The 24794-nt window shown below is 44.0% G+C and overlaps 1 protein-coding gene across 1 annotated transcript in view; it reads right to left on the bottom strand.

The window, feature by feature from the left end:
- Window positions 1-24794, bottom strand: part of LOC8052273 (trifunctional enzyme subunit beta, mitochondrial) — a 29710-nt gene extending 4916 nt beyond the window's left edge. The window contains exons 1-10 of the mRNA XM_040220705.3: window positions 24721-24794; window positions 14753-14809; window positions 14231-14357; window positions 13437-13468; window positions 11128-11195; window positions 10313-10400; window positions 4928-5115; window positions 3207-3387; window positions 1290-1414; window positions 635-762 (exon numbers count right to left, since the gene is read on the bottom strand). Coding sequence (XP_040076639.1) covers window positions 635-762; window positions 1290-1414; window positions 3207-3387; window positions 4928-5115; window positions 10313-10400; window positions 11128-11195; window positions 13437-13468; window positions 14231-14357; window positions 14753-14809; window positions 24721-24778 — 1052 coding nt within the window. The 5' untranslated portion in view covers window positions 24779-24794. The remainder of the gene's footprint in view (window positions 1-634; window positions 763-1289; window positions 1415-3206; window positions 3388-4927; window positions 5116-10312; window positions 10401-11127; window positions 11196-13436; window positions 13469-14230; window positions 14358-14752; window positions 14810-24720) is intronic.

Below are 24794 nucleotides of genomic sequence, written 5' to 3'. Positions count from 1 at the left end.
CAAATAAAAATCTAAGCAAAGCATAAATACCCTGTCAGATTCCCTTCAAGCTAAAATAATCTGATGGGCTAGTTTAAGCACTTCGAAATTGATGTAGCGCTGACAGGTAGCCAAAAATTGCACACTACACTCTCTGACTACCGTGATATCCCAGGAGATGCCCCACCCTTGAAAGATAACCCACCCCCTATTTTTGGCATGATTTGCCATTCTTTAAAAAAACGCCGAAAGAGAGCCCACCTCTCGTAAATGCAGGGCGATGGCCAATGACGACCTTGGCAGAATCGGTGTTACCAAGCCACAGAGGGAGATAAGTGAACGTTGCTAATCGGGAAGGACAGTTTTTTACGCTCCATTATCCCTCAATGTGAAAATGAGCTTGGCATATCACAAAAAATAAAAGTAGCATTAAAAAAAAAAAAACACTTTCTTGATTGCACTCTGAAATTTAGCACACTCCTAATTTTTTTCACCCCTTAATTTAGCGGGAAAACTTGGGATTGAAAATTCCCTAAAAAAGCTTTTTTTTTTTTTAAAAAAAAGGCTCAATTAATTATTAAAATGATCCCTCCAAAACGACCGACCAGCACGAATAAAAGCACGGTGGAGCCTCGTGGAAATCGCAGTCACTCACCCGAGAAGCAGCTGGTCCTTGGGGTCTTGGGCGACGTACACGAAGCTCCGCAGGTATGCCTTGGGCTTGAGTCCCATGGCCAGGGCCTTCTCCTCCGACATGATCAGGGCAGCGGACGCACCGTCCGTCTGCGGACAAGCGCAGACGTCAGACGAGTGCTTTGAGAATGTTCTTTATAGACAGGCGCTTGGATCTGCAACAGCTTACCAACCCGACAAAAAAATTGCCTGGCGCACGAGAGTGGCCTGCTAGAAGTCAGCGGGCCATGGCGGCCCAGCTAAGACTACCGTCGCGAAGACCGCTACTAGGCTCAACGCTTTTCACCCTCTTTAACATCCCATTATCATCTTATTTATCACACAGATTGTCATCATCATCATCACTGGGCTCCAGGTTGGGCACGCAAGTCCTTGTGGTATGTGCAGCACTGCCTTTATGCGGCCCCGTATGCCTGGTGCCTGGGTCAACCCTCCCGGAATATGAATAAAGCATTATTATTATTATTATTTTAATTAAACTAATTATGCAAGAGTTGAAGTGAAGGTGGGTGATGTAAGGAAATTGCTTCATTGCTTTGGAAAGCTGCACCATGCTGTCTAAAAAAAGGTGGATAGTACCTAGTTCCAGCAACTGCAGGCAAATGCTGAAGACTCACCAAGAAGGAAGAATTCGCAGCTGTGATGGTTCCGTGGGGCTTGATGAACGCCGGCTTCAGCTTGGCCATCTGGTCCAAGGTAGACACCCGGATGCCGTTATCCGCAGACACCTGCGCAGATTCACCTGCAAGGGGAAACATTGTCCGTGGACCTCTGATGTGATATTCACTCTTCAACGTCTCCAGAGACTAATAAATAAAATTTCCGCGGCAAGGGTTGACAGAAATGTGTACGCTGCATGTACTCTTACGCCAAAGTCGTCTGGAATTCGGAGATTGTGACGTGAGCTAACCTCTTACGGGCATGGGGTGCTTGACATTTTGTCACAACCCACGTGAGGCGTCGGTAAAGCCGAAAGTGTACTTCACACCCAACTCCAAACACAGTAGAACAAACACCCATTCAAAACTGCTTGCTCAGACAAGCCTGCTTGTACATGGATGCACAAAGGGCGATACAGTCAGTGGAAACCTGGAATCGACGGCCTTTCTCCCCCTTGACACACGACTGGAAGCTCTGGCTTTCAGAGCTTCCGGCTTGTGCTTGTCACCTGCAAGCGAACCAAGCTCCCCACAGTACCGAAGAGGCCGAGACAAGGTGGAAAAACTTTCAGCTCTACTTGCATCCATCGGTCTATCCGTCGCACGAAGAATTGCGTTCAACAACGAACGCAGCTGACGCTCAGATGCAGCCTCATCCTCCTCTCCTGTTATATCTTTTTTTTCTCGTTCCAAAAGCTTTTGGCAGTTGGCCGACTCTGGTACCTTCCACCGTGCCATGCGACACGTGCTTCGGACACTCGCAGCACCCGAATTAGCTTCTGCAACAATGCAACTCTGCATTTAAACTGCCGCCCGACGACCTCTCTTCACTCGACAACTCACCAGCCAAAATTATCAAACTTTTCGAACTCAAGAAACCTACGTCGGCCCTAAACGGCAGCCATGGAACCCCTCCCGGTCCTGTCATTGCTGCAATAAAGCGGCGCAGAAGTCTAGGGATTTCGTAATTAATAAAGGGCAAACTAGAAAGTGCTTGGTGCATAGCTATACGTCACCGAGTGACTCAGATCTGCTGAAGTAACGATTAAACTGGATATTTAAAAGCTCGGAAAACCTACGAGGGTAGTCTGGCTATGGCGCCGAGAACACGTCTATGACTGGTGTGCTCGGCACCCTTTGTGGAGCGCAAGTTTGTCTGCTTGTTGCACAGGGATTGCGGTGATGTCAGAATGCCAAACTCTTATTGGCCGATTAAAAAAAAAACAAAAAATAGTGTGTAGACCTCAAGGGATCTAGCATCGAGGTCCATCCACTATTCTTTCAATCAAAGAAAATGAGAGTTCGGCGTCTTTCTAACGTCACTGCAACTCCTGCACAAGAAGCAGACGAACTTGCGCTCCGCACTCCAACCACGCATCGAAATTGGTCCTGAAACAGCAACAAATGGCGTCACGAAAATCAGAACCGGACGTCGCGATCCTGACGGTTGGGCGTAGAAGTTCTGGTTAAAAGATGAATGTATACGTCGCTGTTGTCGCGGCGTCCCAACTCCCGGCTGCCGATGCTTCCGTGGACTGTCGAGTTGGGGCGGATTGCAACAGAATGGGCATCAGCCAAGTCCACTGCCACTGCTGTGTGACACCGTCATAGAGGACACCACCATAATGGCGTGACCCCACAATGGTGTCACACCATTACCACGACTGCTGTGACACTGCCATAGTGTTGTGCCATCACCACCCCCCTTGTAACACCACCGCTGCTCCAACAACACGTCGTCGGGTGGAAATGGAAGTGGCTTCCATTTCCGTCCGACGACGTGTTGTTGGAGCGACAAATGCACCAGTCGAAGACGTGTTCCAGGCAGCATACTCTGGGGGACCCCTGGGAACCCGGTTTGAAACCCCCGCTCACCGGGGATGGTGACAGGCTCGAGGTCGCTGAGCAGCCCTTCCTTGGTCGCCTTGTCGGCCAGGCTGTGCGAGCGCAGGGCAAACTCGTCCTGCTCCTGGCGGGTGACTCCGAAAGCCGCTGCCAGGCGGTCGCCCGAGTGACCCATCACCTCGCCCGTGGTGAACTCGGCCACTGCCGGGAGCTGGGCACACCCCGCATCCCTTTAAATTTTGACGGACGCCGATTTGCCTCGAAATTGGTTCGACGCAACGATAGACACGGCTGAACTAGTAACGCTAATAGCGGGCAAAGATCATTCTTTTCGCGAAGTTAATAAAACTTTTAGGTTGGCACCTGCTGCTTCTTCAAATTGAAGGATCACTACTGACCAAACTAAAAAAGTGACGACTGATGTGGGTATTTGGGCAGTAGAACTACTTTCCCAGAGGTCCCTAGTAGTTTGATGGTGTGAAATTAACGCTGCGGAAGCTCACTCCAGCTGTACGGAAAAATGTGAGACTTTATTTAAACAAATTTATTTACGCATGCTCGATGTTTTACGAATTTTACCAAGTAGGGATTTCGGGAACACTTGACGAGCACAACATTTTGCAACTGGGGGTGGTATAATGAGCGTTTGTTACCACGAGGCGACGTATTTGTGTGGTAAATTTTTTGCAATACTTTTCAAATTGTGAAAATTAGGTTCCCGCGAACATTAGTCGTTTACAATACTCCGTTTTTTAGACTACCTGCTGAACCTCCGAGTTTTTCAACGTGCGACGTCGCACCACCAAAAGAGAAATCGAGCAGCACCGTGTTAATCCACAGTACATTCACAGCGAAGTCGTTGGGCATTGGCGTCGCGTCCATGCACTGTGGGGCGCGCAAACAAAAGCGTTCGGAACAACAACAAAAAAAAAAGACTGACCGCGTTTTGTTCCAAATGCTTCTGTTTCCGTTTTGTTCCAGAGCGCGTAAAAGAGCGTCTCCCGGCACGAGCTCTTAGCATTGACAGTGCTACAACAGCATTTTGTTATCTGCTATGTTCTTTCCCCAGCAAAAAGCGTGCCATGGGCATTGGGTACTACAAAAGCCCATTGTATAGAGCGGGCTGCTGATGCTGTGGCGTTGCTCAGTAGTGACCCGCAGGCAGCGGTTTTTTGAAGGATTCGGCAACATCAACGACGAACGCCCCACTACGCCAACTAAAACATCAACAACGGACGTGATTTTACAGTGGTGAGAAGAGCCGATTACAGCTATCGCTGTAAAAGCGTGGGGAAATGAAAACGCTAGTTCTGGCACAGCCTACATTTGCCGTTTCCTCAATAGCTATTTATTCATAATTTAGAGATACTGAATAGCGTGCCGGAAAGAGCAAAGCCCAGGTACAGTAAACAATGTATTTCTCGCGGGCTCAATATTTCTCGATTCAGGTCAAAGCTGAAGTTTTGAAATAATTCGCGGGTTCTAATTTTCGCGACGTTGCAGGATGTTAATATAGATATTAATGTGTTTACATTTTACCGAAATTGTTCGCGGAACCCATGTTTCGCGAAATTAGGCGATTCGCAAAAATTAGGTCCTCACGAAAATTAAGTAGTTTACAGTATTTGGTGAATGCAGTTAGTCTGGGTAGCTAGAAAAACCACCTGAGTACCAGAGTTTGGTTAGCTCGAGGTTGGGCCAACAAAACTCTTCGGGACCGTTGACGAGAAAGGTGGCGAAAGAGTGGGCACCTCGGGTGCCAGCATCCCTGGCCTGAACTTGGACAGCAGCTTCAGCTTCTGCATGGGCGTCTTGGCCTTGCTGGCGCCCAGCATCATCTTGCGCAGCGGACGGCTCACGCGGATCGGCACGTCCGACAGGAACTCCACTCCGCCGGCTATGCAGACGTCGTGCGATCCCAGCGCGATCAGGCCCATGGCTGAAAAGCGCGCCGAAATTAATGGTCACGTTCGAGCGCAATGTTTATTTATTTATTTATTTAACAATATTGCCAGCTGCCCAATCGGTAGCCATGGCTTTGCAGACTGCACGAGCGAATGAGACAACAAAATAAATAAATCATAAGTACCAACAACAACACACAATGTAAACAACATTCAATTCCACACATCCATTAATATAAATAGCAACATATAAAAGAAATTATAAAAAAAAAAAAGCCCAAAACATAGAATAATTATGTTGAAACCTATAGAGCTTAAAAGATTTTTTTGGGGAGTGGTGGGGGGGGCGGGGGGGTCAACATTAGCATTCAGTAATTTTTCCCCGCCGCACACCATCAAACTCTGGAACCATTCCAGATGTTGTCATTTCTATTTCAGGTCCAGAAACTCTCTGCTCAGTCTTTCGAGGGAGTCCTCCTCCAAAGAAAGCCTACCGAGAGAAACCTAGCTAATCAGTACTTCGACACAGCAGTTTTTGAGCTAGAGGGATTTTTGTAGTAGTGTATTAAACAAGAACAGGAATGTTGATGAACATTAGTTTAGAAAGCGCCATATCTGCAGCAACGTGAGGACGGCAATACCCGATGTCGCATGACCACGGTGACTGGCAGGCAGGGAGCAAATATAGTTTTCCCACGGCCGTTGCATTCAGGAGCAAGTGCTTCAGCTCACAAAGTAACTCCCACCGTGCAAAAACGGGGTTTCGTTTCACGGCATGATGGCATGGCTGGTTTCATGCGTTTCATGGCATGGAGCGTCCACACATGCCCACGTTTATCGTTGAAAAAGTTTTAAAAAGATGTGAGACGACGAGAGCACGAGAGCACGTAACAAGAGACGGCGGGAGAAACCATGCAAGACCGGATGAACTATTGATGTAAGGTACTTTGTATCGGGCGTCCGCTTGCGCCACCTAGCTCACGTGTGCTCATTACTGTACTCAGTTTAGTTTCAATTTTGAAAGGCGACCGAAATCGGTCCTTCGGTGCAGGTTTGGCACAGATTACCCGTATTTTGGAAAAATGTAGCAGGATGTAGCAGGGTTAGTCCCTTAGCGCAGTTTGGCGCAATTGGCGCAGCAATCACAACACTGTGCATGTCCTAGTTTTTATTTTAAACTTGACAAAGATTGAGGTTTTCGGCACTTCTCAACTCCTTCACCATCTTCCGAGTCACATGCGTTGTGACGTGAAACGGGGATATGTGGGGTTCCGGTGAAGCTCGCTCTCTAGAGCCATCAGTGAGCAGCGAGAACTCATTCTCTCGCGACCGCGTGACCACGTGTTGGCGCAGCGCAAACGATATGGTGAAAGGAGGAAAGTCTCATCCGGGTCCAGCCATCTCCGTCTGGCTCTGCCCCTGTCCCCCTCCGGCTTCTGGCGGCTGTTCGCGGTAGCAGATAGAGCTGACAGTTTTGTGGACCTAAGATAGATGGCGCCACTAAAACTGTGTATAATAAAAGTTTTGTCGATGATACCAGGTTTCTGACGCATTTATATATATTGAAACGCCAAGATTTATAGAAAAGGTACCTTTTATCGAGCAGGTATTCGCACAATTTGCTATCTTTCTACAAGACCACCATTGACGTCATGCCTAGTGGTTCTCATGACCGCCGCTTGCGGCTGCAGGTCGGGGAATATTTTACTTTTTACCTCGCGATTACGCGGCGAAATCGCAACATTTCGAAGGAAGGAGGTGTGTTTTCTGTCCTTTGTGACAAGATAAACAACGACAAAAGTAGAAGATGCCAATTCTTTCAACGTCAAAATCGTTGCACAGCTCCTTCAATACTTTGTTTAGAACTGGCCTCAGTAGCAATTGCAACAGTGGCTCCGAGTGCACAAAGCTGAAAAAATCTGGCGGGAACGAGATGTTTCCTGGGCACTTACATAGAAATTAGAAGATATTCTTATTTTGTTTTGCTGAAGTATTACAGCAAATAAAGCTTTCCCAACAACTACACAAATCAAGCTCTCTTTGTTCTTCAGTATGACATGGTTTGTATTAAGAAAACAAGTTTTGAATTAATCTGCACTTTACGATGCAATTTAATTTGCAGTGAATATTTCTTTTACACTGTTTTCAGTGATTGGGTGGATTGAAGAATCCATTTCCCATGCCAAAAGAGACTAGTGAAAAAAAAAACAACTTTTTTTTGGTAAAGTAATTTAAATAATATATATACCGTAATATCCCGAGTCATCGCCCACCCCCCTACCACCTGAAATTCATTAAAAAAGTGGGGTGGGCCATGTCTCGGTGGGTGAGCACAAACACTTGAAAAAAAGCGGAAAAAAACGCCTATTTTTCTCTGCGTATCTAGCGCTGATGCACAAGAGATACATCAAACTCAAAACTCGATTTAGTTTCATTGTTTTATAGAAAAAAATGCTCACGAAAGAATATTTTACTATAGCGAAGTCCGTTGCTTGCATACGCGCTAGAAACACCGCCGATCTACATATAGCGCGAACGTTTGTTCCGTGAAAGAATGTCACCACTATGTTCTCCTAGTTAGTAAAAAAAAAGAAAGAAAAGTCTACAAGAAAGTAGAAAAACCGACCAGGCGCAACGAGCGAGCGGACCAAAGAAGCGACCAAGAGCAATGCTGGGAAAGCGGGAAAGCTGGGGGTCGCGTTGGCAAATACTTTGGCGTCGGGCCAAGTCGGGCGCCTTGTCAATTGCAAGCTCTTGCGCAACTTTCTTGTTTGGTGCGTACATACGTGCGTCCGTGCACGGCGGGCTATCAATGCACGGTTGGGACGCTCTGCAAACGTCTGTGTAGGGCGTTCCAGCAAAGCTTTATTTACACGTTGGCTTTGCCTAAAATATTGCACAACCGCGGTCGCGACGGGCGGGAAGAAGGAGCGGGTTCGCGGTGACCTTACTTTGGCGGAGACAGACTTTGACCTAACACTCCGGGGTTACATTAACAAACTCTTATTTTGTTATCTCCATCGTTTTCTTTTCGCACGGATACACGACCACTTTGGGGTCGCTCACGGAGGTAAACAAAAAGAAGTGTCTTTCCCTCCTTTGTTTTACTTTGTCACGGACCTCCTCGAACTGTAAGGTCCGCGGCCGCGTCATTCGGGTAGGATGAGTGTTCGCGGATCGCAGAGTCCGCGCTGGGGTATTTGAAGGGGTGGGCGATGACTCGGTGTTTTTTCGGAAATCGATACTGGCCCAAAAAATGGGGTGGGCGATGGCTCGGGGATGGGCGATGACTCGGGATATTACGGTATATATATATATATATATATATATATATATATATATATATATATATATATATATATATATATATATATATATAACTGAGAAGAAAAAAACCCTTAGTGAAAAACAGCAACAACGGACGATTTAATCTTCGACGTTTCGGCCGGAGTCCGGCCTTCTTCCTGACGAAGGCCGGACTCCGGCCGAAACGTCGAAGATTAAATCGTCCGTTGTTGCTGTTTTTCACTAAGGGTTTTTTTCTTCTCAGTTTTATACCCACGCCTTCGGCCTCCCACCACCATGCCTGTTATATATATATATATATATATACAAATTATATTTGGTCTAAAATTAAGAAAAAAAACTGATTTACTTGACTTTTTAAAATTATTTAAATTTTTTTTAAAATTGGGATGTACTAGTTATTTAGCATTAATTTAATCACAAACATTTCCGGCGTTTCTTCTTTCAGTCACCTCCTTCCTACAGGTAACCCCATATGTGAAGAAAGGCGATTTCCATGTCCGAAAGGAGACTGATCAAAAAAGAAAGCACACCCCATAAACTGCTATACTCAAACGTCGATTGTCCACTGATTCTAAGTTTCATTGTAGTTTTTTTTTTTTTTATTCATATTTGTCACTTTTTGTACTGTCCAAATCTTTCTTCATGAAGTACAGACTGCATGCCGTACTGGACCAGGAATATCATCCAACACATACGACGGAGACGAAACGTCTTTGGAGGGCATTCCACCAACAAAAGGCTCGAGGTGCACCTAGGCACTTTTAATGGGTTGTGAATGTGAAAGCACGCACGCCGCTCTTTGCTCCCTTCTTTCGTCTGCAGCGTACGGCGCACTGACCTTGGGCGTGGAATAGTGAAGCCACTGCCTCGCGGACATGCAGTGCCATCGGGTGAGTGATCGTTCAAACTGACGCGCAGCGGCCAATGGGAGCCTCGTCGACGCGCGCCAGCCAAAGAACCGAAGCCGAAAATTCATCAGCTTTACTTCGCTCCTTTGTGATCGAGGAAACTAGACGCCATGTCTAGGCTTTTCGCGTGGTTTCATAGCTGGGAGCTGGCTGTTGGTGAAAGAACTTAAGGTGCCGTTTTCGCGCTTCACTGATGACGTCGGCTTGCTCCATGAGACAGTTAATGCTTTTGCATTAAAATTGGCACTGCATACCTGCAAGTGTGGGATGGCATTTCAGTTCGTCCTATCTGTGCTAACGTATGTAGGCGTTACTGGTACAAAACACAAATGCAGAGCGCAAAGCAGCAGTGTAGAATATGTCAGCCGTGCCAACACAGTGGCAGACATGATCGGGAGACCTGGTTTGTCGTCGTACGGCACGGGTCCGTCGTTGTCGTTGTCCTACAAAACAGGCTGTCCCACAAAACGCTCAGGCGATATTGTTTCGCCCCATCGAAGACCGTTTAAACTTTCTGGAGGACGAAACGGCTGCAATTTTGGGCGTCAGATGACTGGCATAGACGATTTTAAGCGACGATATGGCTGAAGTTAGCTTAGTCGGCGACCCTAGTCACGACAATGTAGTCGTCAGAAATACACGTGAAGTTGGGAGAGAACCGGCCGACCCGTGGAAGCACGTGCAGTAATTCATGCCAGCATCTAGTAGAATCGCAGTCGAGAGATTAAGTGCGTTGGCGAAATGTCTTGCAGGTCCCCTTTTCTAGTCGCAACGACACCTCCTCTCCCTGGTATATGACAACCAAAGTCTGACAGTTGCGAAAACAAGTCCACTTTTCTCGAGACGAGGGAAGTCGGAAGTTCTTCCTCGAAGTCCAAGAAACGAGATTAGGTGCTCATCAACACTCGTGTTAGCACGAGTAGTTTGTTACGCGTCAGTTTTTCCCGAGGACAACATTCACATACAAAACAATGTATACATTTATTCTGAGAGAAACGAGATAAATCGAGCTTACCCGAAGTGATGGCCTGATTGGACGAAATGCAGGCCTGAGTGACGGTGTGGCATGGGGTCCGGTCGGAAAAGCCTGCGCACAACGCTGCCTGCAAACGTCATGACGTGATCTCAGGTTGATGCCATCTCACGGCCACCCTTGGTGGTCATTAGGTAGTAATTCTTGCAAGCAGGGTGGAGATGGGTCTTTTGGCATTCATTTCTGAGTCACATCTATGAGACTGTTTTCAGAGTTTTTATATTAAAAAGTTAAGCATACTTCAGCATAGTCCCTCAATGTGAGCGCCGTTCCAGGCAAAAAATATTTTCCCAAGAATGCAAGAGTTGCATTGAAGTAAATAGCTACTTAACTTTGGTTTACAAGGTTCATGCACACCGCATGACGCATATACCAGCAACATCCTGCGACAGTAACAGTAAAACACATAGGAATAGCAATAGCAGAATAGCAAAATATAACGTTAGTCAGTTCTCATATTGGTAAGAAAACAGCTGTTTCCCCTCAAAATTGTCAAGCAGAAAACATCCCTAAGAGCTGCCATATATCAATTCTATACTTCCGTTGCCGGCGGGGCTTTGTTAATGTTTCTCGCTTACGGCTTGAGCTGCAGTTTCAATTGCTGCCACCAAAAACAAAAAATTTGGCTGTTCCCTTTTATGCATTAGTACCATATTAGGCAAAATCCACTAAGCTGTTTGGAATGAAGCTTGATAGAAAGGGAAGACAGATGGCAGGGCATAGGAAGGTATGCAAGTGAAAATAAATTGAAAACAGATGGTTATAAAAGCAAAAGCAATAAAGCGAAAAACACTCACCTCTCGGGCGACGTTGCAAGTCTTTGGCTCTGCGATGACTGACCCAGACACAATGTACTCGATGGCCTCTGCAAAGAACGGAGAACTAACCAAGTCACACTCTGTGTCAACAAAAACAGCACATGAAGTCACGGCAGCAATATGACACGGAACTCTTCACAACACAAAGACAGGGACAACTAGCTTATACAGCGAGCTCTGCTACCTTTCATTGGCAATTGTTTAAAGGGCAACTCCGCTTAATTTCAAAAATTTTGAGATAGTGGCCGATTTTGCTTGCTGAAGCACTCAAAAACAATCCCCAATCCCTTGTTTCGCGAAAAATAAAATATTTTTCGTGTAATTTTACTCTAGCCATGATCACAAACCGAAACCGAAACGGTGGCAAAGCCAGACAACATTGTATATTCGGCATCACTAAGCATGTACACCCACGTGACATACAAGGGGAAGAAGGAGCTCCCCTCTTATCAGAATCCTCCTTTGTGCCTCCTGGATTAGCACAGGCATCACTATTCTCCTCCCAGAAGATTATAGAAGATTAACCTGTCACTCAAAGTTCTTACAAAAGCAGCTTCCCTCTCTTCCTTTTAGTCGAGCGCCGGGCCGGTCGAGCGCGTCACTCACGTCTCTCACGGCGCTGGCGCCACCCGTGCTCTCCCCGAGAAAGAAAACAAAATTGAAAAAAAGAAAGAAGCTGTACATGCTTGATGACGTCACGGAGGAAGCGGAAATGCAGCCGGGCAGTGTTGTCTGGCCCGCACGTCTCATCCAAAACCAGCGGATTCGTGCTTGTCAAACTTTGACAGCGATTTTAATGAAGTTCTAGGCGGAATTCCGTCGTAATATTTGCCATGGGGGTTTTGTAGATGATAACAAAGAGAACTGTATAGTTTGCACTACTGGAAAAGAAGCGGAGTTGCCCTTTAAGGAAAGACACCCCCCCCCCCCCAAAAAAAAAAATTCTGCAAAAAAAGTTGATTTTGAAAAATGGCATATTTACATCCACCAACATCTAGAGAGTATTCCCAGAAAGCCTCATTAGCTTACACTGCATAGTTAATTTTTTTATAAATTATTTTCGGTCCACCGAAGCTAAAGAAAAGGTAGGGTTTGGAGCACTTTGAACACATTTTTCTCTGTTCCACTTTTTGGTATAAATTCCATTTTAGTCAATCTATCGTTTGATAATGGCAATACAGGAAAGGCTCGTTCTTATCTTTTCCTGACTTAAATTTAATAAGGAATGCAGCTATGGAATTTGTTTGTCACTTTAGGGATGTTTTTGTATAAAATATGTTGACATTCTGTCGAAGACACAGAAGACCAAAAAGTTGACCAATTTTGCAAAAGAGAAAATTTATAGAAATAAATGACTTTTTACAGAAAAACTTTCCATAGCCGCACCCTCTAGGCATTCTGCTGCATACCTAGCGAATAAAAATCTTAAATATTGTGATAGTTTTCCGACAATAGATTAACTAAACAATGTAGGCGTGTTGCTGATAGAAGCTGCTCTAATTTCCTTCCCATTTAACCGACAGACCTGAAATTTTGTTCTGCACCTTCTAGCATGACCAGCACCCTGCCCTGTAAATTTCATTAATTTCAAGCCAAGGGTTCAGAAGTTGACCCTCTTAGGGGGTGTGTCCCCTTAATAAAGTGGCTAGGCGCTCAAGATTCTAACCTTCCTGGTGGCCCAGCATTCACATTCTTCCAAGAAATGATAGCACCACTCAACAAGCATTTTCTCTGGGCTTTCTGGATTTCTGTCATACTTGCACACTCTCTACTAGCATTTTGAAATCCAAATATTGTGAATTAACAGAGGAGACACACTTTCTGATAAGAACGTTTTTCTTTCTTTCACTTCACTCTTATCACTGGCAAGATCTGGTGTTAGAACTGAAGCACATTCATTATTATTGGCTCTAGTGCCGCCATCAGCTTCTTATTAGCCTTGCTCACCCAGCACCATTTCCAAAAGTTTTAGAGTAAAATCTTTTAGTGGAGCTTCCGTAAGCAAGACTCTGCACCCTTGCAGGATAATACCGTATATTTTGTTAACAGGGCAAAGTGTTCAGTTAAAAAACTAGAATAAACCGTCCATCCCCTTTTTCTAACGACTGGATGCAAAGGACTATGCTCAGAAAGCATTCTGATTCAAGGTTAATGCGGCTGCTGAAATGCATCTCCGTGGAAGCTAGTTAGATAGGTTGAGCTGTCAGCTTTCGGAGATCATTATATTCCACGGAGGAAAGAAACGTTAAGGGTATCCTAATCTTTTGAAAAAAGATTCCAACACTTACCCTTTGGCACCCCTGTTCTTCTAAGCAGGGCCCTGCAGGAACAAGAACAAATAGTGTAAGCTTAAGAATTCTAAAGTAACATTGAGAGTTGGGCTAATTGGTATTCAGTGAGTATAGCGGCGTAGAAACAGAGCGAAAAACTGAGAATTCTACTTCTTAATCTCTGTCATAGTTGTTAAAAGCAAACTCAAAGCAATTTTGAGACACTGTTCCAACTTTGAGACACAATTTCAAACCTTTTTTTTTTCCATGAATGTGCTGAAAGCACATTAATGAGAAGAAGGTTGGAGAGTTTTCTTTCAGAAAATTTAAGATCTGTGCTTATATAATGTAAAAAAGTTATTAAAAAAACTTGAACTAAAAACAAGGGTGCCAAGATCTTTCCACCCTCCTCTGTCTGATCACCAAAAAAGCTGCCGATATGACAAAGTAGAACAAGTGTTGTGAAAAGTTCTTCAGCAGCAGTGGGAAGAAGACAATCTATCAACAGCACGATTACATGTTCAGCCAAAACACCCCTGAAACCCAGAGCTTGTATCCATGTGTTCGTCAAAAATGTGACAGTGTCCTTCACGACTAAACTTAAATCGCCCTGACGGTTTTTGCCCACAGACAGGTCGCCACTGGCACTGCACTTGTGCCAATTAAAAGGACCACATAACAGAAGCGGTCACATACCGTAAGCTCGGACACAGCAAAGTACTTCTTAGAATGCAATTACCCACTGCGAAAATGTGAAGTGTTGAATTTCAATTATCGTCGCCTTCCTTGGAAGTGAAGACGGGATTGCTCACAGAAAGGCCATCCTCTGCAGGTCGTGCGGCATCAGGTTGTTGTACTTGGTGCCGGATAGGAGGAATGGCGTGCGCACCCCTTCCACGAGCACAATGTTCTTGACTCCCGAGCGGGACTTGCCTGCCGCTGAAGCCAAAAGAATCTTAGAAACATCCTCTGAAGGCTACAAGTCGGATGGCTCAAACGTGTGTTTGAACCACCTGATTCAAACATACTTTAAACGTGCTTGAGTCAGATGTTGCCCCTGTGATTTCACATTTCTGTACAGAAATTTCCAAGCTCCAAACACCATAATGATGGCTTCACTTCACTGTTGCTGTAGTCCATCATAAAATGTTAACAAAAATATCACAGGGGCAACACCAGCTGGAAGTCATTGGAAACAACAGGGTGTTTGTCAATATACCCCACTGTGTACAAAATTGTAAGGGCTGCAAAGTTCAATAAAAGCAACCAACTAAACTTGGGCAGGACTTTTGTCAAAAAATTTTTATAAAAATAAAACGAGAGAGGTGTCTCACCGGGCGCAGTCGAGTAACGGTTCCCAGCAGTACTGCATGACAGTGCCACTGGCGAGCCTGCGGCAAAAATACCGTTGCTTGCTTTGGGCTTTCGGAGAACACAAATCGCATCAGATGAGCCAAGTTATAACTGTGTTATTTCGAAGCTTTGCATAAATGACAATGATGGCTGTAGAGAGGTTTTCTCAGCTGTTTCACGAGTCAATCAAAGGGTGCTGGTAAGCTCCGTTATGGGCAGAGGTACCTGTCTCTCTACTGCTTGACCGACTCACAACCAGAAAGAAGAAAAAAATCTCTTCCGTTAGAGGGATTTTCAGCCAGGCAAATAATGGTTATGTGCATCAGAGTTATTGTTGCAACTGTCAATTACTAAAGAAGTGAATCTGCTGGTTAATTTCCTGTAAACAACAAGAAATGTCCATGCATTTGTTGTCACTACTCTTTCTTAACCCTTTTCTGACCATGGGAAAAATGCGTTTTGTATACCATTCTGTTAAATTTCTTTTTCCCGAGGAAACTATTCAGTTTTCAATATGATGTCATGCAAAAAAAAAATTAGGCTTAATAAATGAGCTCTTCGATGATGCAAACACCTCGTGTTTGTTTCTCTCTCTTGTGTCCGTCTTCTTTGCGCAAAACCATGTATCCAAACGTTCACCAACTCTTCCAACAACGAACTATTTTACATTAAAGCAGAGACCTGAATTCTATTGCAATACTTCATTCGTAAAAAAAATTGTTTTCCAAATATTGGTCCACCAAACCAGGTAAAGATATGGTTAATACTCGAAAAAAACAAAACAAAAAAAAAAACAGATGGTCTAAGAATTTAAGATATACAAAATGTTCCTAATTTTCAAAAAAACTTTCATCTACCGAAAATCAAGTCAGTCCTTATGACTGACGTGCCATTGGGCTAATTAGGCGGGTTCTCAATCTGGTGTGGCACAGGTCATCAGAACTAAAATATGATAGTCTCGCTTCATCATCAAACCCACTGCTGCACTCCTAATCAAAAAAAGAAAAAAAAGAAAAGAAATGAACTGGACTTGCGAGAATTGCCACGCTTGAGAGTGCATGACGGAATCGTGGAAGCGGCCATGGTTGTCACTAACAATGACACGTCGTTGGCTTCACGCTCGGCTTAAAATTCGCTGCTACAAAAAAAGAAGGGAAACACAGAAACCCAAACTGCGGTTTCCAAACTACCTACAAGGCGGTGCAGAGAGCACGAGCTCCGCCAGAGTTTAGAAATTGGCCTCTGCCCATCGATCGCAGGTGATTGACGCTCTATGGACACAGTTGGGAAAGGGTTAACACAGAAAGCTTACCCTACGAGTTGAACCAAAATAATGTGCTGGGCAAGTTGCTTATACAGAGCAAACACTGAAGTGCCAAGGAGAGCGACAGGAAAGACGCAGACAGCGCTTGTCCTGTCTACGCCTTTCACTTGTCCTTGGCACTTCAGTGTTTATTATGATAACCATATAAAACTAGAAATGCAATATTTCCAAAAATTTTTAAAGACCAAAGAACAAAAAAAAGGAGCCTTTTTTTTAACTTGAAATTTTGATTTAGCACGAGTAATCCAGCCGTCTTTTAAAAGATACCGATATAGATCATCCACGGCAAGCATTTTTGCCAGTTCTTGCAGTGGTACTATTACCTTATATTATTTTTCAATGTTTATTAGAGCTTTGTCAATTTAGCAGATTTTTGACTATATGCATCTGAAAATAGCAATAAACTCTTCATCATACTAAATGCCGTACTGGGTTGACTTGGAACAGTTAACTTGAAGCCACCGTTCATCAATTATGGCGTTATATTACACAAAAGTATATACATATGCTGGTGACTGGGGGTGTGAAAATGTGCTAACCAGAAAATATGCAATAGATTACATAAAATATTGGCTTCTTCACATGCGTGCATAGACTACACAGAGAAACCTCAAGCAGTGCTAAGTTATCACTCCTGTTTTAAAGTTCTTCAAAGTTATAGAAAAAATTGTAAGGGTGCAGGCAAGCTGGTGTATATTAACCATGTTGAATTAAAATGAGACTGAGGTAGAGAGGAAACATCAAAACGTAGAAGGGACAGAAAATAGACAGGATGACGTCTTGAGACGTCGTCCAGTCTATTTTCTGTCCCTTCTATGTTTTGATGTTTCTTCTCTACCTCAGTCTCATTTTAATTCAACATGGTTAATCTTCAAAGTTATTTTGATATATTCTTAACATTTATAGCCATACTGCTGCACAATTTACACTCAACAGCGAAACAATGCTTATCTGGTGTATGATTTTAGGGCAATGCAAGCAGCTCGACGCAGATAGAGGCGGCAGACCACAACAAACGCTTGTGTTTCGTTCCATTTTCTACCTTGCTTCATCACCGCACCGTTTCCTTTTCATTTGACGGGCTAGCAAATCTAATATGGAATAGTGTGTTTAATCCTCCACTGCACTGTCCACGAAATGATTTGTGATGCGATTATTTTTCGTTTTGACATAGTCATTAATGTTATTTGTATCATGTGTTGCGAAAATTCGCCTAATAGGCTTGATAATAATTAAAATAAATTAGGTCTTGTTTTTTTTCTTTCCTCATTTTTTTTTTCTCTCTTTGATAAACAAAATTTTTTTTTTTTTTTTTTCACAAAATGTTTTTTTTTTTTTTTAGCTTTTTTATTACTAATAAGGCTCACATTTTCAGCCAGCTGCTTTGCTCACCATGCTTCCCTCATAACTCTGAATGAGCTAACTGCTAAAATTTATTAAGTACAAGTCCAATTAAATCTAAAGTGTAAAAAAAAAAGCATGAGCAGAAAAAAAGATATGCACGTAAAACAATCTGCACATAATGAGCAAAGTTTAAAACCAAGCTAAAAGAGAGGAAAGCAAACCCATAAGCATGCCTATACTCTCTCGTACACATATAGTATGGTGACAAAGTTTTCTCACAACACCGCTGCAACCCTCCCATATGCAAACAAGACAAGGAAAAAAAATAAAAATAAAGAAGTAACGCCCATCTGTTGTCAGAGGTGACAGGGAACAGGCCTGCTCTCCCCAAACAAAAGACAGCTTGAAGGCATGTGGCAGAGAGAACGGGAACCTGTACGCCAAGGTTGTTCCAAGGCTAAAACAAGACAACTTCTTGGAGTCAGACGAAGCTCTATCACAGTCTGCTTTCAGTGACCAAAATAACAGCGCGATGCAGCGGGAATAGTCTCACCAGAGTTACAGACTTACAAAGCTTGTAAGTGTAAGCTGCGCTCTCTAGTTTTAGCGTGCCCCAAAACATCAATTTATTTCCAAATGCAAACGCACCTCTCTTCACTACCGTTTCTTCATTCGCAGATAATGCTTAGGAAGGCTGTAGACCTCAGCAAGCAGCCATGCTTTGAGAGCTGGTCTGCCCACCGCGCATGGAAAATGCTTTGTTTGGGCGCCAGTCTGGAAACCGTGGGTATGCCTCAGCACTGCTTCACCATCAGACAATATATCCACACCAGCAGCAAGACGGCGGAGCTCAGTGGCCATACTTGCAAACGTCTATTGTGCTGCAGGATAACAATAGCAGAACGAATTCCTCCCACCAAGTCCTCCGCCCTTTCCACTTTAGCGGAGATAAAGCTGGAGAGGGTTTGAGTAGAGAAGAAAACCACCAATCATGGAGATTAGAAAGCTTTGTTGGGAGGGCTTCTCTTCCCCTTCTTAAGTTGCAAAAAACTATTGTTACAGGTTAGACACTACCATCCTAAGCTTCGAAAAACATAATAAATTCCAATATTGCTTCTACTCACAGAAACGTGCAAAGGCCACACGTTGTCGAAGTAGTTGAATGAACGCCAGCAACTGAACAGGAAAGTACCCCAACAACATTCAAAGCCCACAAAAGTTAATTGCAAAAAAGAAAAAAGAAAAACAAGTTTTAAGTACATTTTGCAACAGTGATAGATCAAACATTGCTGGTATATGGAACGTTTCAATGGCCGCTACAGCTGTGTATTTCTTTTTTTTAGCACCTGCTAATGGCAAATGTTCGACAGGTGGCGCCGATGAAAAAAGGTAGATGTGGAAGCAGCAATAGACTGCGCATTCCGAGACCTGCAACCGACGACTCCATTGGACACGTACGAACACTGTCGACGAAGAGTACGAACGTCTCGTCAGGAACTGCGTCGGCACCTTCGAGCGTATAATGTGCACAAGATGGAAAGACCACACTTCGACTAGGCTTAGTGTTGAGAACTTGCCCAGCAGTGTTGCGCACGCCGGCAAAGAAGACGAAAAAACAGCATCACGAGCAGGAAGAAGAGTGCAAATTAGGATAAAAAAAATGAAAAGCAGGTGAGCTGGAAATTGACATTCATGGTAAACCCAAGACAAAGGAACAATAAAAAAAAATGGACAGAATGACAAAATCTCCCACGCAGCTCCGTTGTTCTGTCCATCTTTTTTATCATTCCTTCGTCTCGGGTTTACAACGAAAGAAGAGTGCGATGGCAAGCCTGACCACCCTTCAGCCTTGCTAGAAAGCACGCACCTTAGGCCGAGGTGCAGGAGTGCCATGGACAGATGACGAAAAGCTCTGTGCTTGTCTGGTTCGTGATACGGAGCTACTTCACAAGTCCCCGAGTGCCGCGCGTTTGCTACCCCGTTCGACTTTTGTCAGCTCCGACCGCTGCACCCGCGAGTCACGCATCGGCACCGAACGTGTGAGTGAAAAGCCCGCGGTCGCGGAAAAGGGGAAGCCCGAAAAGGTGAAGTTTTCGAAGCGAAAGACATGCCCTGCTGTTCTCGTTCTGTCGGTTACCATAATACGTGCGATACCAGCCGGAACACGTGCAGCTATGCCGGAGCACAAAGCGCCTGTTGTCGCTTTTGGTGGAATCAGCCGACGGGGACGGGTTTGCCGTCTTATGGAAGAAAAGGATAGCTGAGCCAGTCGCCGGAACGAGCATCGCGAATACGCCGGCCTCTGCACCTTGCCCGCTGAAGAGCGAGTTCCCTCTCCGTAAAATACCGAGCAAGCCCCCACCAAAAAGTTGGAGATAATCACACACACACACACACACAAAAAAAAAAAGGAAGGATGGGCAGTTGTTCAGTTTAAGAGCAGAAAAGCAGAAGGGGGCTGGGCAGGCCCATGTCTGATCCAACGAAATGGTACACGAGCAATTTAGGGGTCTGACAGAATGGAGCCGCTCTTGTCAAGCTTTACCGCGTCGCACCTCTGCACAATCGTAAAGCTTCTGCGCATTGCACCACCCGCCTGCAAAAGCAGCCGATGTGGTGGGACACCTCGGATAGCCGGATGGGCCAGGAAGTGTTATGAGGTGGGTACTTGATGTCCTTTGCTTATATTTCAAATGTTTCAAAAGGGATGGGCGCTTATTGCGACATGGGTGCATGCTCGAAATTTCACGGTGGGCTCGACCCTATGACAACAGCCGCTGATGATATCGCACAAATGCTCAACATGATAGTTGTGAAGAAATCAGTTCTGTGTAGCAAACTTATATTAAAACTATGTATTCAAACAACAATGTTAATTTAAATTTAAAAAAAAAAGATTAAAAATTTTTGCAACGCAAATTTAGAGTGCAGCTCTTGAGAAGGAGGGGAGGGTATGCCCCTCCTCCTCCTTCACATGCGACGTCAATTTTCCCGCTAAATCTAGCAGAGAAACTGAATTTGTTCATAGGTGACGTGATACCAAGTCATGTGACGTCATTTTCCCTGCTAAATTTAGCAGGGAAACTGAATTGGTGTTAAGTTCACGTGATGTAAATTTTCCCGCTAAATTTAGCAGGGAATTAAATTGCAGTTGAGGCCATGTGACGTTGACTTTCCCTCTAAATCTAGCGGAGAAACTGTATTTGTTCATACGTGACATGACATCAAGTCATGTGACGTCAACTTCCCCGCTAAATTTAGCGGGGAAACAGAATTGGTGTTGAAGTAACATGACGTCAATTTTCCTGCTAAATTTAGCGTGGTTAAACTGACGCTGCGAAACGAAGAAACGGGCGCCTAAGAGCTGCGCTCTAAAAACAATTATGAAGCATTAATTTTTTTATTTGTACCCAGCTGTTTTCTTTTGACTGCTAGATCTACGGTAGCAGCCAGGCATAGCGGGGACCAAGGGCATTTCAATGGCTCGTAAAGCTTCAGTTACAATAGTAGGAGCAAAGGTTTCAGCATGCACAGTGCAATATACCTTGACTGCCAAGGGTTAAAGTCCGTGCACGAGCCAGCCATCGAAGATATAGTCAAGTATAACCTCAAATATCGCAATCAGGGCCTAGGAGGTCGGTGCTCATAGACCAGTATTATCACATATTTACAGGCTGTGATAGTGACACCGAAGGAGTGGAGAAAATATCTGGCATCAGATAACGGCGAAAATGAACTTTGTTTCTGACGTTTTCTTTCACCTTTAAACTTGTATAAAAAAGAACTTAAAAAAAAGGCAGCATATGCGCTTTTGTTCTGTCTTAAGTGCCAGACAAGGAGAAAAAGCGAGAAAATGGACACGACTAAACTGGAATAATAGAAGGTTATAAACAGACAAACAAACACGCTTTCCTCGGGAATAATGAGCTCTAAATTGAGAATAATGGATAGGAAAAAAATCATGGAAAATGCAACACTGATAAAGGACTCTAAAAATGATATAAGTATGAGTTCTGTAAATGTTGATCACGCTCAAGATTTGTGGAAGAAATTTTGCTCTATTTACTTGATTGATCGGCTTGCACTAGACCAATGGACCTTTTTTACATTAAGATGGCGCCAAGTGGCTTAAAACACCAACTACAGTTGGGAAATAGAATGGGAGCTGCGATACCTTTCCTGCCTTCTCTGCAGCTGACCCGATTCACAAAAAAGGCAGGAGAGGTAGTGCAACCATTCCTCCGGACTCCAACCAAAGTTCGAGCCTTCGCCGCTGCGAGAGGAAGGCCTGCGCATGTTCACAACCCTTCTTGAAAAAGGTCCATTGCTGTAAACATTTCTTCAGTAGTTCTTAAAAAAAAAATATTTAAAAAAATGTGATCAATATTTAGGGTGTCTAAGAAATTATTATTTTGAAATTCCCTGACAATTTCAGGTGAAATTCCCTGACCACTGTAGAGTCGGTTAAATACATAAAACCATTACAGCACAAGGCATTGAGCATTGAGCACAGTGAGCATCATTTTGCATGGGCTTAATCCAACTTGCATATTCCGAAATATTTGGGTTGTCCAGTCCGGATTAAACGAGCACTTTCTTGCCGCCGACATCTTCAGTGAAAAAGCCACTTCGGGAAACACAATGAAAGCACGACGCTCAACCACACACGTCAATAACCGATTGGCAGCATGGCGCATTGCCGCCAGATGCACACTTTCGGATACTTTCGGCTTAGTGCTGGGATTGGATTGGGGTCTGCGTCTTTCCCATTTGTTACTAAATCTAGCAGCTCTAACTGGATCAAGCCTAGTGTCGTGCCCTCAATCCAGTCCAATCCAAGGCTTGAACTGGATTTTTCGGCTGTCCCCTCTGCATTGGGTAGCACACTCTACATCGGGTGAGCAGGCACCGCGCTCCACTCTAAGCAGAATTTATTGCCTATATTTCTGCCCCCAAGTCCTCATGTCGACTCAGGGCACTCTATGGCGTTTTTGAAACATTTTCCCAGAGTGACCTCTTTTTTTGAAAATATCTCTGACAATTCCCCGATTTTCCCCGGCAACTAAAATTTCCCTGACAAAGCCCGGTTTTCCCAGTTTTCCCGGTCACTAGACACCCTGAATATTATATATTTATTTGCTCTGTTATGAAGATGCCCAATAAAAGCTTTACAACTCTCCTTGAGCGTCATGCAAAATTATAAATATAGAAGAACGGCCGACTTGCTAAGCATTTCCAGCCCTTAGGTGCATACATAAAAAAACAATTTACACGCTAAAATGGCTCACAAAAATAAAAAAAAACTTGACAGATTTTGTACCAACCTTTCTCGAAAATGTCTTTCTCAAAAACTGGTCACATTTTTATGCTAAAATTTCAAGTCTGAACTCCGAGTACAAAGAAAATGAGCAAATAAAAAGTGATTTCTCCAACGGCGGAGCGGCAGTTGTCGGGGGACACCAAACGATGGTCATGTTTCTTTGCCTTACCCAGAGATGGCGCTGCAGTGGACGTAAAGCCCCTAAGCGCAGAGCGAAAAAGCACACTTTTATCAAAGTTTTTGGTTCTGAGGGATAATTGCTAAAATAGTGTTTTGGGTTTTCAGTTAAGTTTTACAGTGCAGAAAGTGTCACAGCATAAATATTAATAAATAAAACCTCATTCACACAATGTAACCAGCTTCCAGTAACCAGTGTGAATGAGTCTTTTGACTGCAACTACGGTCAAATGCCTCATTCACACACTGTAACCAGCTTACAGTAACCAGTGTGAATAAGTCATTTGACCGCAACTACGAAGACCGTAGTTCAGATTTCAGTGGCTTTTCAGAGCCACCAAATTGCTGCTTTTTCAGGTGCACTCCTGGCTGCCTCTTGTGTCTCCTTCAAACGTCAAACTGCAAAAGTAGGCAACGTACGAAACGAGAACCATTGCAGACGAAGGTACGTCATTTCTGGAGCAGCATTGGGTGGTTTTATTTATTAATATTTATGGTGTGACACTTTCTCCACTGTGAAACTTAACTGAAAACCCAAACAACTTTATTTTGACAAATATCCCTCGGAACCAAAGACTCAGATAAAAGAGTGCTTTTTCGCTCGGAGCCTAGGGGCTTTACGTCCAGTAATCTTCAGCGCCATCTCTGGATAAGGCAAAGAAACATGGCCATTGTTCGGTGTCTCCCCGACAGAATGGACAATTGGGCAAGTTGGTAAGAGTTCATCATAACTTACAGCGCGACTGGGAGAAGGGCAGACAGAGGTGAAAACACAGGACAAGCGCTGAACTAGCAAGTGTTTCTATTGAAAATAAAAAAATACACATGCTGCTGATGCTCGTGCAGGCATGCCCCTTTGTGGCCCTGGCACTTCTTCTTTTACTCAACACCAAACTGGACCACTTATCCAAGATCCAAAAAACTGATCTCAGTGCTTGTCAAAGTCACTGTGGGCTGGCTCACACACAAGGATCCGTTTTGTGTTATGTAGAAAGTCTCCATTATTTCTCAGGGTAGTATGTGCTTGTGTTAATGAAAAGGGGTTGGCATCCGCAATCTATCTTTTCAATCATGTCAGTTGCTAGTTCAGCGCTTGTCCTGTGTTTTCTCTTGTCTGTCTGTCGTCCCAGTCGCGCTCTAAGTTATGATCTCCCCGACAACTGCTGCTTCGCCGTTAAAAAAAATCACTATTTTCTTACTACTCGGAGTTCCGACTTGAAATTTTAGCGCAACAATGTGACTAGTTAAAGACATTTTTGAGAAAAGTTGCTACAAGATCGGTCTAGTCTTTTTTATCTTTGCAAGCCATTTTAACGCGCATGTAGGCATGTATGTATCTACATATATATACATACATACACACACACACACACACACACACACATATATATATATACAGTATATATATATATTTTTTTTTTACATTTTGTACATCGTCTTGTTGAACCACTGAATTTCGAACTACGCAGATATATCTCTACAGACACTTGTAAACATCTAAGGTATGTAAACAAGTTAGATTACCGTGACAAGTAAGCACGTGACAACATACATACACATAAAAAAAAGAGAAGACTGCATTTATGCGTTATGAACGAAATCCGGAAATTAATACGCATCAGGAAATCGCTGGTCGCAACCCTTTCGTGCAAGGGCACAGAACGGTCTGAACTGAAGGCATCACAAAATCAACTCGATTGACAAAACTCAATAGGAACATGTCGAACTGGCATACATAAACTTTCGTTTGTCCCCCAGCTCGAAGTTTGACAAATCATACTTACATAATTTCGCCTGATTTAACGCGGAAGCGATGCCGACTCTACCAACGACGTACGCCATCTTTAATCGACTGTGC

This window comes from Ixodes scapularis, unplaced genomic scaffold (genome assembly GCF_016920785.2).
Source record: "Ixodes scapularis isolate PalLabHiFi unplaced genomic scaffold, ASM1692078v2 PGA_scaffold8__174_contigs__length_109621045, whole genome shotgun sequence".
In the NCBI taxonomy this organism is placed as follows: domain Eukaryota; kingdom Metazoa; phylum Arthropoda; class Arachnida; order Ixodida; family Ixodidae; genus Ixodes; species Ixodes scapularis.
This window is presented reverse-complemented; position numbering and strand designations above follow the sequence as displayed.